At 36.9% G+C, this 15,800-nt stretch overlaps 1 protein-coding gene across 8 annotated transcripts in view; it reads left to right on the top strand.

Moving 5' to 3' along the window:
- Nucleotides 1-15,800, top strand: part of LOC125237071 (irregular chiasm C-roughest protein-like) — a 159,751-nt gene that overhangs the window by 91,184 nt on the left and 52,767 nt on the right. For 4 of the 8 annotated variants that reach the window (XM_048144015.1, XM_048144016.1, XM_048144013.1 and 1 more), the window contains exons 3-9: nucleotides 392-542; nucleotides 11,174-11,254; nucleotides 11,671-11,822; nucleotides 12,424-12,515; nucleotides 13,132-13,240; nucleotides 13,467-13,547; nucleotides 14,009-14,182. In XM_048144015.1, coding sequence (XP_047999972.1) covers nucleotides 392-542; nucleotides 11,174-11,254; nucleotides 11,671-11,822; nucleotides 12,424-12,515; nucleotides 13,132-13,240; nucleotides 13,467-13,547; nucleotides 14,009-14,182 — 840 coding nt within the window. The remainder of the gene's footprint in view (nucleotides 1-391; nucleotides 543-11,173; nucleotides 11,255-11,670; nucleotides 11,823-12,423; nucleotides 12,516-13,131; nucleotides 13,241-13,466; nucleotides 13,548-14,008; nucleotides 14,183-15,800) is intronic. The other 4 variants (XM_048144014.1, XM_048144018.1, XM_048144021.1 and 1 more) reach the window with 3 other exon arrangements.

Genomic DNA, 15,800 nt, shown 5'->3' with positions numbered 1-15,800 from the left:
ATAAGAAGGTATTGTATGCAACGGTGTTTAACTCAGTCAAAAAATAATCGTGGCGTCTTTATTATAAAATATAATAGAATACTACAATACTACCAACGTACAATCCACGACAATGCTTGGTTTGCGGCACTTGCAAGTCAGAGCGCCAAGCGTCATCAGCGCGATATATGTTTGCCACACGTACACTACACAAGCCAGAGTTGTGGTCGTGTTTGTCGCTCCCGTATTGGCTTACACAGCCATGAAAAACGTTGTCGCCCCACGTGACACTACATGTATAGTCGGTTATAGACTCGGAGGTCAATGATGATGATAAATAGAATACTATTATCAGACTGGCCAAGAAGGATATTCTAAGCGAAAAAAAACTGTATTCTCTTTTTGTCCCCAGGAAGCGATAGTGGGCTCAGATGTGATACTCCCCTGCCGCGTCGTGAACCAAGTCGGTGCGGTGCAATGGACGCAGAACGACTTCGGCCTCGGCACCAGCAGGAACCTCAACGGGTACGACAGGTACCTGATGATCGGGAGCGACGAAGAAGGTACGTAGCTTTCATATAGCTCACCGCCGTTTCGATTCTCTAAGCCACTTTTACTATTGGGTTTAAGCTCCAACTTCCCGGTCCGCCGGGGCGACTCTCAGGGAGGTTCCGGGTCTTCGGCCCTACGCGAAGCTGGTCCTTCGGTCTTCGTTGAGTTTTGAAGCTCCGCGTTGGGCCTTCAGCCCGTCGCTTCGCTTTATAGACACTTTCATTATTGTTTTGTGTAGGAGCACTGTCTGTCCGCAACTCCGCCTGCGGCCTCTCGTGCTTAGGTGCTTTTCAGGGACGCTTAGGGCCGAAGGCCCGGAGCTGGGCCTTCGGTAATACAGTTACTGTCGGGGTGGTAGGGAAGTACTGCCGTGTCATACCTATGTCATGTAACTTGAGTTACATGATATACGCGTAACAAGTTTAATTCGTGTTTTTATGAAAGTCTTTACCTACCAAGTGAAAAAAAAATCATAAATCTCTTACCAATTCCTCATACGAGCTTGTCACTAAACTCGTGTAACTCCGTTTTTGCCCTAGTGAGCTGTGGCTATCTCCCGTAACTAACAGTTACAGTAGATAGCCACGACACGCCTTTTACGCATCGAGCAATTTGGAACTCAGTTACAGTACTTAGGCACGACAGACTTAGTCTTATATTATAGGCAGTCATAGAAGACTTTGCCTTATATTATAGGCAGACATAGAAGTTTTTGTGGCAAAATAAAGTGATTGAAAAAATTAAATATTGACAAATATATTATCGATATGATACGAAGCTAGCTACCGTAAACGGCACGCGGTTTTAGTCTCAGTGTAGTTAATAACTTAACCACAAAATTAAAATTTTGAAAAACCCCCGACCGCGACTTAGTGGACCGATTTTCATGAAACATGGCTAAGAACACTCCCGACTAACTCAGCTTTCAGACAAAAAAAAAACTAAATCAAAATCGGTTCATCCGTTCAAGCGCTACAATGCCACAGACAGACACACACACAGACAAACAGACAGACAGACAGACAGACATACATACATTCGTTTTTGCGTCGGGGGTTAAAAAGCAACTATCATGATAGTAATAAGGTTCAAATCCATAAAAAGTCATTTCGGAGATAACACGTTTTGTCATCATCTTCGAAAAAAGTTACCTGCATACTGCGAACTGCTCCATAAATTTGAACCTTATTGCTATACGGAAGTTGTTTTTTTAACTACACTGAGACTTTAGCGCGTGCCGTTTAAAAGGGACTTAGCCACGTGAATAATAGAAACAAAGGCTTTTGTTTAACAGATAACGCAACAGCTTACGAGTCATTGCTCCTTTCTTTATTATCTATCCATCTCATTGTATTGTTGAATGTGGGTTACTAGGCCAGTAGTAATAAGGAGGTCACTGACCCATATTTCGCTAAACAATAGTACGGATAGATAACAAAAGATTTGGGTCAACCTGCTAACAAAAAAGGTGCATTGTTTATCTACAATTTAGGTCAGTAGTACAATCCTTTGTTAAGTTTATGCCGTAATTTATAAGAACGTAATAAATATAAATTTAACATCATATTAAGGCTAGATCGAGATGTGATCTAGATTACATACCTATATAGTTATCTGATCAAACATTCAAATACTATATACAACGTGCTTTTATTGAATTCCGACAACTTTAAGGATAGGTTTGTTTATTAGGTCAAATACATTTTTTTAAGAAACTGCTGTGTTAACTCTTATTCACAAAAAATAATTAAATTACTGAACACGAGTGGTTCAACATTTACCACTTTCTAATGTTATTTGTTTTGACATGTACCGTCAGACAATTAACACGAATTAATTAATTTATTATGTATGAAAACGAAAAAGAATTTATATGTTATATACTGCGTGTTTTCTGTTGATGGGCCCATGTGTTGAATTTAACGGGAAACGAAAAAAACACGATGTATAATTATTAATTGATTGAATTACAACATTACTACAACAATAAACTTGTATCTAAGCCAACTGAGAAAAATATTTTAGTTAACGTGTCGTGCCCAACTACTGTAACTTGAGTTACAAGACGTCGCAAAACAGACTTTGTATGGGGAGCCTGTCGTGCCTAACTACTATATAGCCTATAATTTTAAATATATCCAAAAAATATGTTTTTTTTGTGCATCTACATCAGCATTACACTTACTACAATGTAACTGTGTAGTTTTTTCTTTATATTACCACACCAGTATTGAATGCAGATCGAATTACCAAAAAAAACTTTAAACTGATTTTACTCAAAACTATGTTTTTCGAGTTACATGAGATAGGCGTGACACGGCAGAGTAGCTTACGAACGGATGAACCGATTTAAATTTCGTTTTTTTCATTTGAAAGCTGAATTAGTCAGGAGTGTTCTTAGCCATGTTAGATGAATATCGGTCCACTATGACGGAAGTTTGCACAAGGAGATCAGTAGAAGTAGGTACCTATAGTGTTTACTAGGTACTCGCAAATGAGTTTTACTCGTAAACTACGCGTTTTCAGCAAATCCATAGTGTCCCATATTTAATTTTCCTTGACCGCACTACACGAAAGTTTATTTCGAATTAGCCGAGTTAGAACTAAAACTAAATATTTAGTAATGAGGTCACATGACAACTGTTCAAGTGTTCATTGCCAAATTTTACACAATAGAAACACAGACAGACGTTGACATAATATATATATTGTGGAAAAGAGAGATAGAAGGAGACGTATAGAGGAAATGATAAATAAATTGAATGTCATATACTTATGTAAAAAAAGTGTAGATGAGAGAAGTCTAAATTTGAAATAGCGTTGACAGTATAGACGATGTTTCTCATGTTTCTGTGTTGATTGTTTTTTATTACAATGTGAAAAAAAGTGAAGTTTTTGAGCCATCTTAATCTAAATTTAACAATCATGCGACTTGCCCTATACAAAGTGATTGGCGTAGTTTATTGACGTCTGTATCTTAAAAGAAAAGAATCTATGGTACGCTTATATACTGACCACAGTATAATAAAGAGTACTATCGTACAGTATGGCCACTCCCGCTCCCCGCTGAAAGCGCCGCCCACCCCCTCTCGGTTACCTCACAGTTACCGCCTGTCAAAAACGCGAACAGTCGACCTGTTATATTTCACTCATACAAGCATAGTACGTGTTCACCAACACGAGCTTAGACTGTGTGCTAGGAACGCGCCTGTTTCATATATTTGATCGCCAGTGTCCGAGATGTGATACTGACAGTCCTCAAACTGACAAAAAACATGATACTCGTATGTATTAGAGAGAAACTTTAAGAAAAATAGAAAGAAACATTTCTTACAACAATAATTAAATCATTACAGATAATAATTATAAGATAAATTGCCAGATAAAAAGCTGTTGTTATCACTATGTGCGTATCCGGCTTTTAAGACGGGAAATTAACATAATTTTATTATGTTTCAACTGAAACACTCAAAAATGTGTAGGCACATACCGACGAATCTTGTTTATGATAGTATTTTTGGCACACGCAGAATCTTTACGCATTAGAGATATTTAGGTAAATTGCTGTTTTTATTTTCGTTGCCGACGCACTATAATATCGATGACCGTAGGCTCAAAGGGCGTAAGGGACAAAACACGATTTTTCAGGAGAGCCAAAAAACTATTTATTTTTGAGAAAAAAAATCATAACTCTTTTATTTCTTTATGAATGTTGGTGCTTGTTTTTGATTTTTTCATGTATCTTTAAGTTTTTTTTTATTAAATAATAAGTATTGCGCTAAGTGGATTAATAACAGAGATAGATGTACGTTACGCCAAAAAAAATTTGAGTTTTTGAAAATATTTGTACGTTACACCAAAAACAGCTATATTCAGTTCATGAATATTTAGGCGTATCGGACACAAATACTTGTTTTATGAGAACAATTTGGCGTAAGTCGTACACTATTCTTAACAATAATTTTGTAAAATCTGTGACAAATTTCATGCAAATTGCTATTTTACTGCGTATTTTTTTTATTATTATGTAATTAAGAGGGAATCATAAGTTTATTTTGGAATTAATCAAATTAAAACTTCGCAATTAAATTACATTGTGCGTTAAAATTGTCGTATATATAGCACTGAGTACTGTAGGCGGATCCATCAATGTATAAAATTACTTTTTTCGAGGTTTTCGTAAACGATGGGTGCGATTTAGATGCCTCTTGTGGAGGCCGTTCTTAGAAAAATAATGAAAAAGTATCAATTATTGGTAAGTGCCTCCACAAAGCTATTTAAAGTAACGAAAAACTGTAATGTTTAAAAAAGTGTTTTGGAACTTACTTATTTAGTACTATATTGATCATAACTCATAATGGTCATGTATTTAATTGTTTACTCTTTTTCTTAGTTTTTCACTATGTTCAGCGGCAGTTTAATTCCTGTAGCGTTACTATAAATATCGACGAGGGTACATAGCAAAACATACAAAGCAGAGTTATTATGTCGTTGATTTTTTTTCGATAGATTTGTGGAGGCACTTCCCATTATTATTATTTTTTATATTTTTTACGTCATTTGCACCCTATAGAGCACCAAATTCGCACCCATCGTTAAAAGATTTCTTAAATAAGAAAAATGATCCGTCCTGTAACGTACATGAGATTGGGGAGTTACGCCAAAACGCACCAAAAAATTTTTTTAGCTTGGTGGATACGACAAAATGCTCTTTCAAACTTGGTAGAAATGACGACTTTTTTTAGGGCGTATCGGACATTTTTTCAAAGGTATCGAGACGTTGAATATACCATTCGATAGAGAAAAAAAATCTGAGTATAACTGCATTCATAACTCATTTTCGCCATTTTGTCCCTTACGCCCTTTGAGCCTACGGTCATCGATATGCATCCATAGTTCCATACTAATATTATAAATGGGAAAGTATGTGTGTCTGTGTTTGTCCGTCTTTCACGGCAAAACTAAGTGGAGATAGTTGAAGGGATGGAGAGTGGCATAGGCTACTTTTTCTCTCTTTCTAACGCGGGCGAAGCGGCGAGCAAAAGTTAGTAGTTTATAAATTGAAAATTCTATGCCTATCCTACCCCACGTTGTGTAGTCGGTATGTCTTCCTCTACCATTGTCCTCTATCTTTCGTCATCTCAGCACTCACTTCCTTCTGTCTCTTTCACACGATCTATCTATCGTTGCTTGTAGCCGACGCACTATATGCAACAGTATGGCCATACTCCTTCCGCCGCCCACCCGCTCTCGTTTATCTAATTCACAGTTACCGCCTGTCATTCAATGTTACCTCATTCATACAAGCATGGTACGCGTTTGCGTACACGAGCTTAGACTGTGTGCGTAGGAACGCGTTTATTTCATATTTTGATCGCCATTGTCCGAGGTGTGGCATAGTTTGTAAATTGAAAATTGTATAATGTTAACGTGGAATTACCAAGTCTAGTTTGAGTATGCATATTTATGAATGTATTTGAGAGGATGGCGAAAACTGACCCAATTTTGTTATTTCATGGTTCAAACCGAAATTTTCGTCTGAATAGCAAGAAAATGGATAGAGAAATTGGTTGCTATTACATCCTGATATACCATCGGACAAGGTAAAACTCTGTAACGGAATAAAATAAATAAAACAAAATAAATTATTGACGACCAGTCTGACCTAGCGCGTAGTGACCCTGCCTGCTACGCCGCGGTCCTGGGTTCGAATCCCGGTAAGGGCATTTGTGTGATGAGCACCGATATTTGTTCCTGAGTCATGGATGTTTTCTATGTACATAAGTATTTTGTATATTATTTATATATATAACGTTGTCTGAGTACCTGCAACACAAGCCATCTTGAGCTTACCGTTGGACTCAGTCAATCTGTGTAAGAATGCCCTATGATAATATTTATTTATTTATTTATTGGACATAATGGACATTCTTACAAGTCCCACGGTAAGCTCAAGAAGATTTTGTGTACTGACAACGATATATTTGATATACTTACAAATATTTATATACATAGAAAACATCCATGACCCAGGAACAAAATATCTGTGCTTATCACACAAATAAATCCCCTTACTGGGGCTCGAATCCGGGACCACGACTTAGTAGACAGAGTCACTACGCGCTAGGCCAGAACGGTCGTTGGGATGAAAAATTTTACAATAAAATAGGTACCACAAGAGGGGAACGCCGACAGTTTTACGACTACGGTGGAAGTCACGGGATGAACGTAGTAAAGCTGAACTACGTGAATTAGTAATGCGTCGGGGTAATTAGATGTCCTTGTACGCGTAATTGGCTGTTAGAAGGTAAACCCCGGCTCGCACCAATGAGTTTTTCGGAACTTATGTGCGAAATGTCATTTGATATTTGCCAGTCGCTTTTCGGTGAAGGAAAACATCGTGAGGAAACCGGACTAATTCCAATAAGGCCTAGTTACCCTTCGGGTTGGAAGGTCAGATGGCAGTCGCTTTCGTAAAAACTAGTGCCTACGCCAAATCTTGGCATTAGTTGTCACTGCGGACCCCAGGCTCCCATGAGCCGTGGCAAATGCCGGGATAACGCAAAGAGGATGATGATGGTGAAAGTGAACAGCCCCAAACGAAAACCAAAAATGAAATGTATTTACCGTGACGTTCACGCCATCGAGTAAGCGCGTTTTCACATTATCCGATCCGATATCGGATGTAGGAGCGATATCCCATACATTTAAGCCGCCATATTTGATTTTTGCCTTTGAAATCCTTCTGATATCGGAACGGATAATGTGAAAACGCGCTAACGAGGAAAATACTCATTGTAACCACAAAAATTTGGTCCAATAAAATAAAGAAGAAATACAGAAACTGACATTGTTATACTTACAGAATTATTATCTGTGAATGGGATATTTTTGTTATTCAATTTAATTCCACGTGTCTCACTTCCGTTCTCAGCTCAAATGGCTCCCTATTCGTCGCCGCCGGGACTCTCATATACTCGCCCTTCTTTTTGGCATTCTCTTTAACCCTGCTACTCCGCCTTATCTCAAAGAGCGTTTCAAGTTTCTCTCTTCTATCAGATGTTCTCAAACTCATATTCTTGCTCCTCCACCATCTACTTCTAAATTATATAGCAACTCTTTTACCTTCCGGGCTGTACGGTTGTGGAATTCCTTACCAGTAGAATTAAGACTAGCAAAATCTCTTCCAATTTTCAAAAATCAGCTTAAATTATACTATCTATCTTTATCTTAAGTTGCCATTTTTATTTATTGTATTTATGTATGTATGTATGTATTATGTGTATGTAAGGTATATTTATTTATGTATTCGGTATATATGTATGTGTGTTTGTGTTGGTTTTCTCTATATTTTTTCTTTTTGTTCTTGCACTGCCTGTTAACTTTTGTTTCTGTTCCGTTTTTCCAACTACCCTAAGGTTGTCTGAAAGAGATCGCTTTTTAGCGATAAGACCGCCTGTTGTTACCTAGTTATACTCTCACTCAACATTCTGTATATTTATAACATGTAAAATGATGCAATAAAGAATATTTACTTACTTAATTTGAAAAGCAATTTATACAACTAGAATATCCCTGTTTTCTATGTGGATCATAAATGGTCAAAGTGCATCAGTTTTTTACAAGTGTTGAGAAGTCATTTTTGGCGGACCGAAGACGAAATCCCAAAATCTCCAAAATTGTACTCACTAGTACCCATTGTACAATAATTTTCACTCGATTTTGAAAACTAAGAGAAAGATTTTCTAGGAAATAGGTACAGTGAAATTGTGGTAGTAATTAGTATAATACACCGTGTTTTTTTGTTTTCCATTAAATTCGACACGCAGTTAGGTTCATCATCAGGAACCACCATGACTATTGTATATCGCTTTTTGTTAAATTCGAAAAAGATTTTTTTTTTCTATTCAATACATAATAAATGAATTAATTAGTGTGAGAGGACCTTAATCATAACATTAAAGTCATTGTCAAGTGTTTGACGGCACATGTCAAAACAAATAATATTAGGAAGTAGTAAGGGATGCTACACACGTGTTCAGTAATTAAATATTATTTTTTTAATAATTCGATAACCGTAAGAGTTAAGAGATTAGTTTCTTAGAGAAATTGATTGTATTTGAACTAAAAAATCTTCCCTTAATGTTAACGGAATTCAATAAAAACAGGGTGTATAATATATTAGGTAGTCAGAATAAGAAACTCTTTTGATATTAAATTCTACACGATACACATAAATGTAGATACGGTAATCGAACTTCTAAACATTCTAGATGTACACAAAGACTGCCTGTTTCAGGCTGACTACAAAGCACGTCAAAACTTGGAAACGGCTTAGTAGCTCTCTGTATTCATGCTATTCTAGTTAATATACTCGGCAACATCTTTTAGATATTGGTTATGAGAAATTTATAAATTATATAGTACTAGCTTTTGCCCGCGGCTTCGCTCGCGTTAGAAAGAGACAAAAAGTAGCCAATGCCACTCTCCATCCCTTCAACTATCTCCACTAAAAAAATCACGTCGATTTGTAGCTCCGTTTTGCCGTGAAAGACGGACAAACAGAGACACACTTTCCCATTATATATATAATATTTAATAGCTTATAGAGGGCATCATCGAATATGCGTGACATATTGTGTCCAGTGGACATATATGGCATATTTGTTTATAATGTCAAACATGAGAAATATTTCAATTTATATAACACTTGGAAGTGTAGTTCGGGAAATATAATTTGAACGCTTACTATTTCCCCTAAAATCTTTTTGTATATATCAAAAAAATGCGAGTTGTACTTGTAAAGTGCCCCCGGTCTTCAAACAACACAGTGGGCCAAAAAGTCTTGATATTTGCAATGTAAAATAAAAAGCCTACGGGAAAAAAATACTTACATCAAAGTAGCTCCTTATGCCCATTTTATTTTTCAATTACTTGAATTTTACTTTTAAAATCTCTGTGTATATTGGAAAGCTTCCGCTATTGTTCAGCCAGATAAACATTTTCTAACCTTGATCACTAATAATATAAAACGTAATATCTGCAGTAAAAACCTCATTCAATCATACACCTTACGTTATCACCAATAGATATATAATTGAATGAACTCTCAAAAGTATTTACTACAATTACTCATGATTGATTTGATGAACGAGTGCCAAGACCGGGTCAATGCCCTAGAGGTTAATAATATGGAATTTTTCGGATGTGCAATGTATGAAAATAAACCGTTTTTTTATGCGTGGCGCCTTGTTCGAGTAATCTTGCGTGGAAATGTGTGCAGTAAATACTTTCAGGTTTTTATTTTATGATCTTCATGTTTTCTGTGTATTGTTGTACCTACTTACTTATTTATTTTTAGTATTCAATTCTAATGACTGATTATTCTTTACCATTACAAATTGAACTTTTTAGGGTTCCGTATTTTTAATATACAAAGAAAGCTATATGAAAAGAGAAGTACCGGGCCCATCTAGGTCCCTGGAGTACCCTACACAATCTGTGAATTTTAAGAATCAAAAAATATACATACATACATACATACAATCACGCCTGTATCCCATAAAGGGGTAGGCAGAACACATGAAACCACTAAAGCTTCAGTGCCACTCTTGGCAAATAAGGGGTTGAAAGAAAACGAAACTGTGACATTGCAGTGACAGGTTGCCAGCCTCTCGCCTACGCCACAATTTAACCCATATCCCACAGTCGCCTTCTACGACACCCACGGGAAGAAAGGGGGTGGTGAAATTCTTAACCCGTCACCACACAGGCTATAAAAATATAATCTATCAATATTTATTGAATCATGATGTATATAGTAGATTTGTCTAAGAAAACAATGTCTAACATTAACTATAACCATTTTTGTAGCAACATAATGTGCTTTGTCAGGTCCAAGGCCTTACATGGGTCATCTTACGTCAACCGTCTTCTTTGATGTCGGTTAAAAATCAAAGGGAGGTGACGAAAAATTACTTTTCACGTTGTCAGTTATGAATGACGAATGATTTTTTTAAGCAATTCTGTAAAAAAATTGGCACAGTCTGAAGATTACATCACGCGAATGAAAATTTTGGAGAGTGGCCTTTTTTGTTTAAAATGAGAAGATAGGTATGATCTGGAAACTAACTTTGCGTAAAAACGTAAACATGATTTAAATTGTTTATGTAGACTTATATTTGGTGCACGAAACATTTTACTGGGAAGCGTAGGTGTAGCAAAAACAGTAAAAGTACTCGTTTGTGCTGAAATAGAAAAGATTTGTGATGATTTAAGATTTGAGAAGGATTTGGTGGGAATAGTTTTATACTTTTGATATTTGCGTAGCAGGCAGGGTCACTACACGCTAGGCCAGACCGGTCATCGATTTTGAAAATTTGGCAATTTGTTTTCGATTCTACGCAACCAGTTCAGAAAGATCAAGGAAGGTTGCAACATCAAATCGTTGCTTGTAAATTTGTATACTAATCATGCTCCTTCCATTATCCCGGCATTTTTCACGACTCATGAACCTGCGGTCTGCTTTGACTCCCAAGTTTTGGCGTAAGCACTAGTTTTACGAAACCGACTGCCATCTGAGCTTTCAACTCGAAGGGTAACTAAATAAATAATGAATATAAGTATGTTTTTGTTGTTGCAGGAGATTTCTCCTTGAAGATACAGAACGTGACTCTAGAAGACGACGGGGACTACCAGTGCCAAGTGAGCGGGGGGTTGAGTGGTAAGTTGACTTTTTTTAATAATCTTACTGATAGCTAATTAGATATATTTCAATTTAAACCTTGCAAAGAATTAAATGTGCAAAGATGAAAGACAAAACAAAAATTTTAAATTCATAAAATTTCTTGAATTCAAAGTCATTGATATGTATTAACCTGGGTTCTTCTACTCCTCGGTCCATTTGCATGGCTTAAAGTTCATACCGTTATTTCGAAGTATAAGTTCATGTATAAATGAGGGAAATTATAGTTCTTTGTGAGAAATCATATCTATAGACGATCAAACAAGTTTGTCACTAGAAAAAAACCGCAAAATTGAAATTTTCTTTAGCATGATACAAGAAACCGTTTTTAAAATTCGCCTTTCTAGTGATGAAAATAGCTTGAGAGACTTTATAATCCTTGTTTTCTTCTTCAGGAGAACCAGCCATACGCTCTCGTTACGCCAAGCTAACAGTGCTGGTAGCACCGGATCCACCGAGAATACTGCAAGGTGCCTTCATAGACGCCACTGAAGAACAACCAGTGGATATTGAATGCGTGTCGGTTGGAGGAAAACCTGCTGCTGATGTAAGGAAAACCACAAAATTTTAATTTTGAAAAAACCTCCGACATGTTGGACCGATTTTCATCAAACACAGCTAATAAAACTCCCTACTAATTCAGCTTTCAAACAAAAAAACTGAACCTAAATCGGTTCATCCGTTCGGGAGCTAGGATGCTACAGATAAAAACTCACATAGAAGGACAGACAGACACGTCAATCTTACCCCGTTGTTTTTGCGTCTGGGATTAAAAACATTATTACTTGCTTTAGCATCTCCCTTGAAACACTGATAGCGCCCGATAATAAAATAATGGCAATCATTCAATTTGAGCAAAATGTTTATATCACTAATCAGGCAGTGGCTGAATGGTCTCAATTTTGAGGTAACTTAATTCCTGCCTCTGCCTTCAAATTATCTCGGTATAAATATTAAAAAGTCCGAAAATTGTGCTCGAATAAAGAAAGAGTAAATTTCATGAAAAAATATCCAATACGATAAGACAAAAACATTATGGAATAAAAGAATAATGAAATTGGTAAAATAGTTTGAGAAATGAGGCATTAATAATTACTTTTAGATATTTAAATTTCGATATACTAAGTGTCTTTATTTTTTTTATACAGATCACGTGGGTAGATGGCAACCAACAAGTAATAAAGAAGAACATAAAAACGTCCGTGGAACTATTACCAGATGGCCAGAAGTTTAGAGCCAGGTGAGTACAGTAACTTAAAAATTTAATATACCTAATACTTACTGTAGTTCTAAAGTATTGGATAAGATCGCCGAGAAGCGCAAGAAAGTTGTTTTTTACGATTAAACTTTGTCTGATACCTAAATGAGGAGAAAAACTAACATTTACCATACCAGTGGCCCGTTTCTCGAAAGGTACAAGCCTTGTATTATAAGTGTGTTTCCATGACAACCAATACGATTTGACAGTTCGCGCACTTGTAATACAGGGCTTGTACCTTTCGAGAAACGGGCCCCAGATAATGCAACTATTTTTTTTTTTTTAGATTAGATTTTTTTATTGGTAAATTGATGAAACTTTTACATAGGTACATTATTGACAAACCTCGTGATATGTGTTAGAGGTATTATAACTACGGTTTTAATATTTAAAAATATTCTTAAATTCCAATCGACATAAAACTGCCATTGAAAGGAACGACTATTCTTTTCAAAACTGGCTTCATATCGAATTACTTTTCCATCGTACAATGATACGTTTTAGCTTAACCAAGTCCATTTATGAATCTAAACTGACTCGTTTACCAAATTAGTGGCCACTAAATCCACGTCACCAAAACACGTAATGACTGTCACAGGTCCATTTTGCGGTTGACACCGAGCAAGGAGCACCACAAACAGACAATCACCTGCCAGGCACAGAATATGGCTGACCGAGCGGCGAGAATGGCTACTGTTTATATCGAGGTATGTTTAAACAGCTTACTTTTGAAACTCTTAAAACTCTTTTTGTACAGTAATCCCCCCTTGAATGTAATACTCGCGGCTAGTAGGTATACTTAGACTACAGTATAATAAAGTAAGGCCACTCCCTGCTTCCCGCTGAAAGTGCCGACTGAAGTGGATGATGATGATAATGATGATGATGATGATATATTTTGAGATCCTGAACTTTAAAATTTGATTGATTTAGGTCAAGGCTCGAGAAACGTTAAAGAAAAAGAACCAACCACAGAATCTGAAGATATTTCCAGAATTTAAAAGAGCCACACATGTATGTTTGCGTGATCTAACTTCTGTCTGTAGATTTTTGACTTAATGTAATTACTCATCATTAATAATCCTTAGTCTGAACGCAAAATGTTTAATTGTCCAAATGGACAGAAGGACAAATAAAAAGGTTGCTTCTGTACCTGTAACATTTTGGTTACAATTTTTTTTGTTTTATTTTTTATTTTGTGTCTAACCTCGAACATTAACAACAAGCTCAGAAACTGTTTGTTTTAACATGTTTAAATCTTTTTAAAAGGTAGTAATTGAAAAACTTACTGTAATTACTTCATCATAAATGTTATCACTAAAAAACATCTCACTGCTGGAAACGTACCTCATGACTTTAACTAAAGACTTTTGTTTGTAGAATTTGTACATAGTTTTATCATGAGCAAAATTAGGCTGAAAATCTTGATGACCCTTTGGTTTCTCTAATTTAGGACTTTTTTCCTCTTTTAACAGGTCCGATACGCTCCAAAAGTCCAGCTCTCAATAAGCTCTGGAGCGGTAGACAGGCGTTTTCCTGAAGGCTCAGAGGCCCGACTGAGATGCGATGTAGATGCAAACCCGAGGGCCCAGGTGTACCGGTGGTACATCAACAATACCCCTGTTGTTGGAGATTATACTGAAGAAATGGTGAGTTATGTCTTTGTTTGATTTCTTCTCTCTCTGATTCTCAATGTCAAACTAGGTGCAAATCTAAGAAAGGCAAATTGTATTTTTGTTGGACATTAAACTGAGGAAATTGTTCTTATCTCTACTACTACTCTATGTTTGTTTGTTTCTCCTTCCATCCGTACCTTTTTTTTTAACTGCATCTGCCCATTTTTTTTAACTCTCTCTGCATCTGCCCAACTTGAGTTTATTTTTTTTTGTCATGCTTTCTCTCTTCCTTATCTTTTATAATTTACCTTTTATGCCTTCGTCTCTCCTACTTTACCGCAAAAGGATTAAGAAGCGTCTTCTAAGTGTAATGGTTCTCTAAATAAGAGTTTTGAGTGATTTACTCACGGTTATGAGACCACCGAGTAAGAATACGACCAGTAAAGCTGAGAGTAAACGCAGCCGACGCACGCGAAGGAGGGTAGATCGCGCGCTGTCTACGCAACTTTGACATCCACCCACCTTTTTCAGTTTTCCGTGATCATGATGCATGCAACTGCGTCGAAATATCGGGAGTTCGACAAAAATCACGGTCTACATCCCGGTCAATATAGGTTCTCTAAATGTCATATTTTTTTCAACTTTTAAAAAAAGTAATTTTATTCGTACTTGAAAAACAAATGAAACATTACATAAAAATAACCAATTAAAAGCCAGCCGTGCGAAATATCCACTAGATTATCCGATTACCGTACTTTATGAGCAGCGGGTGCGTTCATTTTTCAGGCGCATTTATACTTTATGCATGAACGGCTGCAGTATGGAGCTAACACAGAGATTATCAAAGCGGCAGAGTAACATCTTGTCAGCTAACGTATCTATTATACAAGAGCTTAATGTCAAGACTCGCCTCTCTGCTATCTGCCAGGAGAGAATTATAGGCTTCTTTGGCTATTTGGCCAGACGAGATCCTGAGAGCCTTGAGAAGGCGTTGATCGTCGGACCAGTGGAGGGCCATCGTAAAAGAGCCGGATTACCCACGCGCTGGTTCAGCACAATAATGAAGGTCACACGCGTTGGGCTCCAGGGATCCTTTAGGAAGGCAAAAGATCGGCCTGCGTGGAGAGCACTGCAACGTACAGCGACTTATGGTGGTCACGACCCTCAGTCATGAGGTTTCGACGAAGAAATCTTGTCAGCTATAATATTCTATCTATCTTCATCAAAAAACACGTAGTAGTTTATCGTGTGGTAGATACTCTTATGGCAGGTCTCCTGGATACGTAGCCAAATGTAAAAACGCTTACGATAATATCGTTATTGTAGGCTATCTCTATCGCTCTTCCGTATTGGCACGACAGAGCCAGACTGCGTTTCGATGGGTGTCTAGCGTCATCGATTGTCATTTCGGCTAGGCCGGCTGGTAAATCGTATCACGAATGATTATCGGCCTTAGGTCTACTGTTAGTACTTCAGGTTTATATGGTTAAAAAAGCTGACTCTTAAAGGTTTTATCTTTCTGAGCATATACCATGTAAATTCATCTCTTCGCTTATAATAAGTACAGACCTATTATCGCTCAATACCCGTCTAGTTGTTAGTTCACATGTTTCAGAAAAAACTACTAAATGTAGTTTAATTTGGTATTTTT

Source organism: Leguminivora glycinivorella, chromosome 20 (assembly GCF_023078275.1).
Source record: "Leguminivora glycinivorella isolate SPB_JAAS2020 chromosome 20, LegGlyc_1.1, whole genome shotgun sequence".
Taxonomy (NCBI): domain Eukaryota; kingdom Metazoa; phylum Arthropoda; class Insecta; order Lepidoptera; family Tortricidae; genus Leguminivora; species Leguminivora glycinivorella.
The sequence above is the reverse complement of the archived record's forward strand: the minus strand, read 5'-3'. Positions and strand labels throughout refer to the sequence as shown.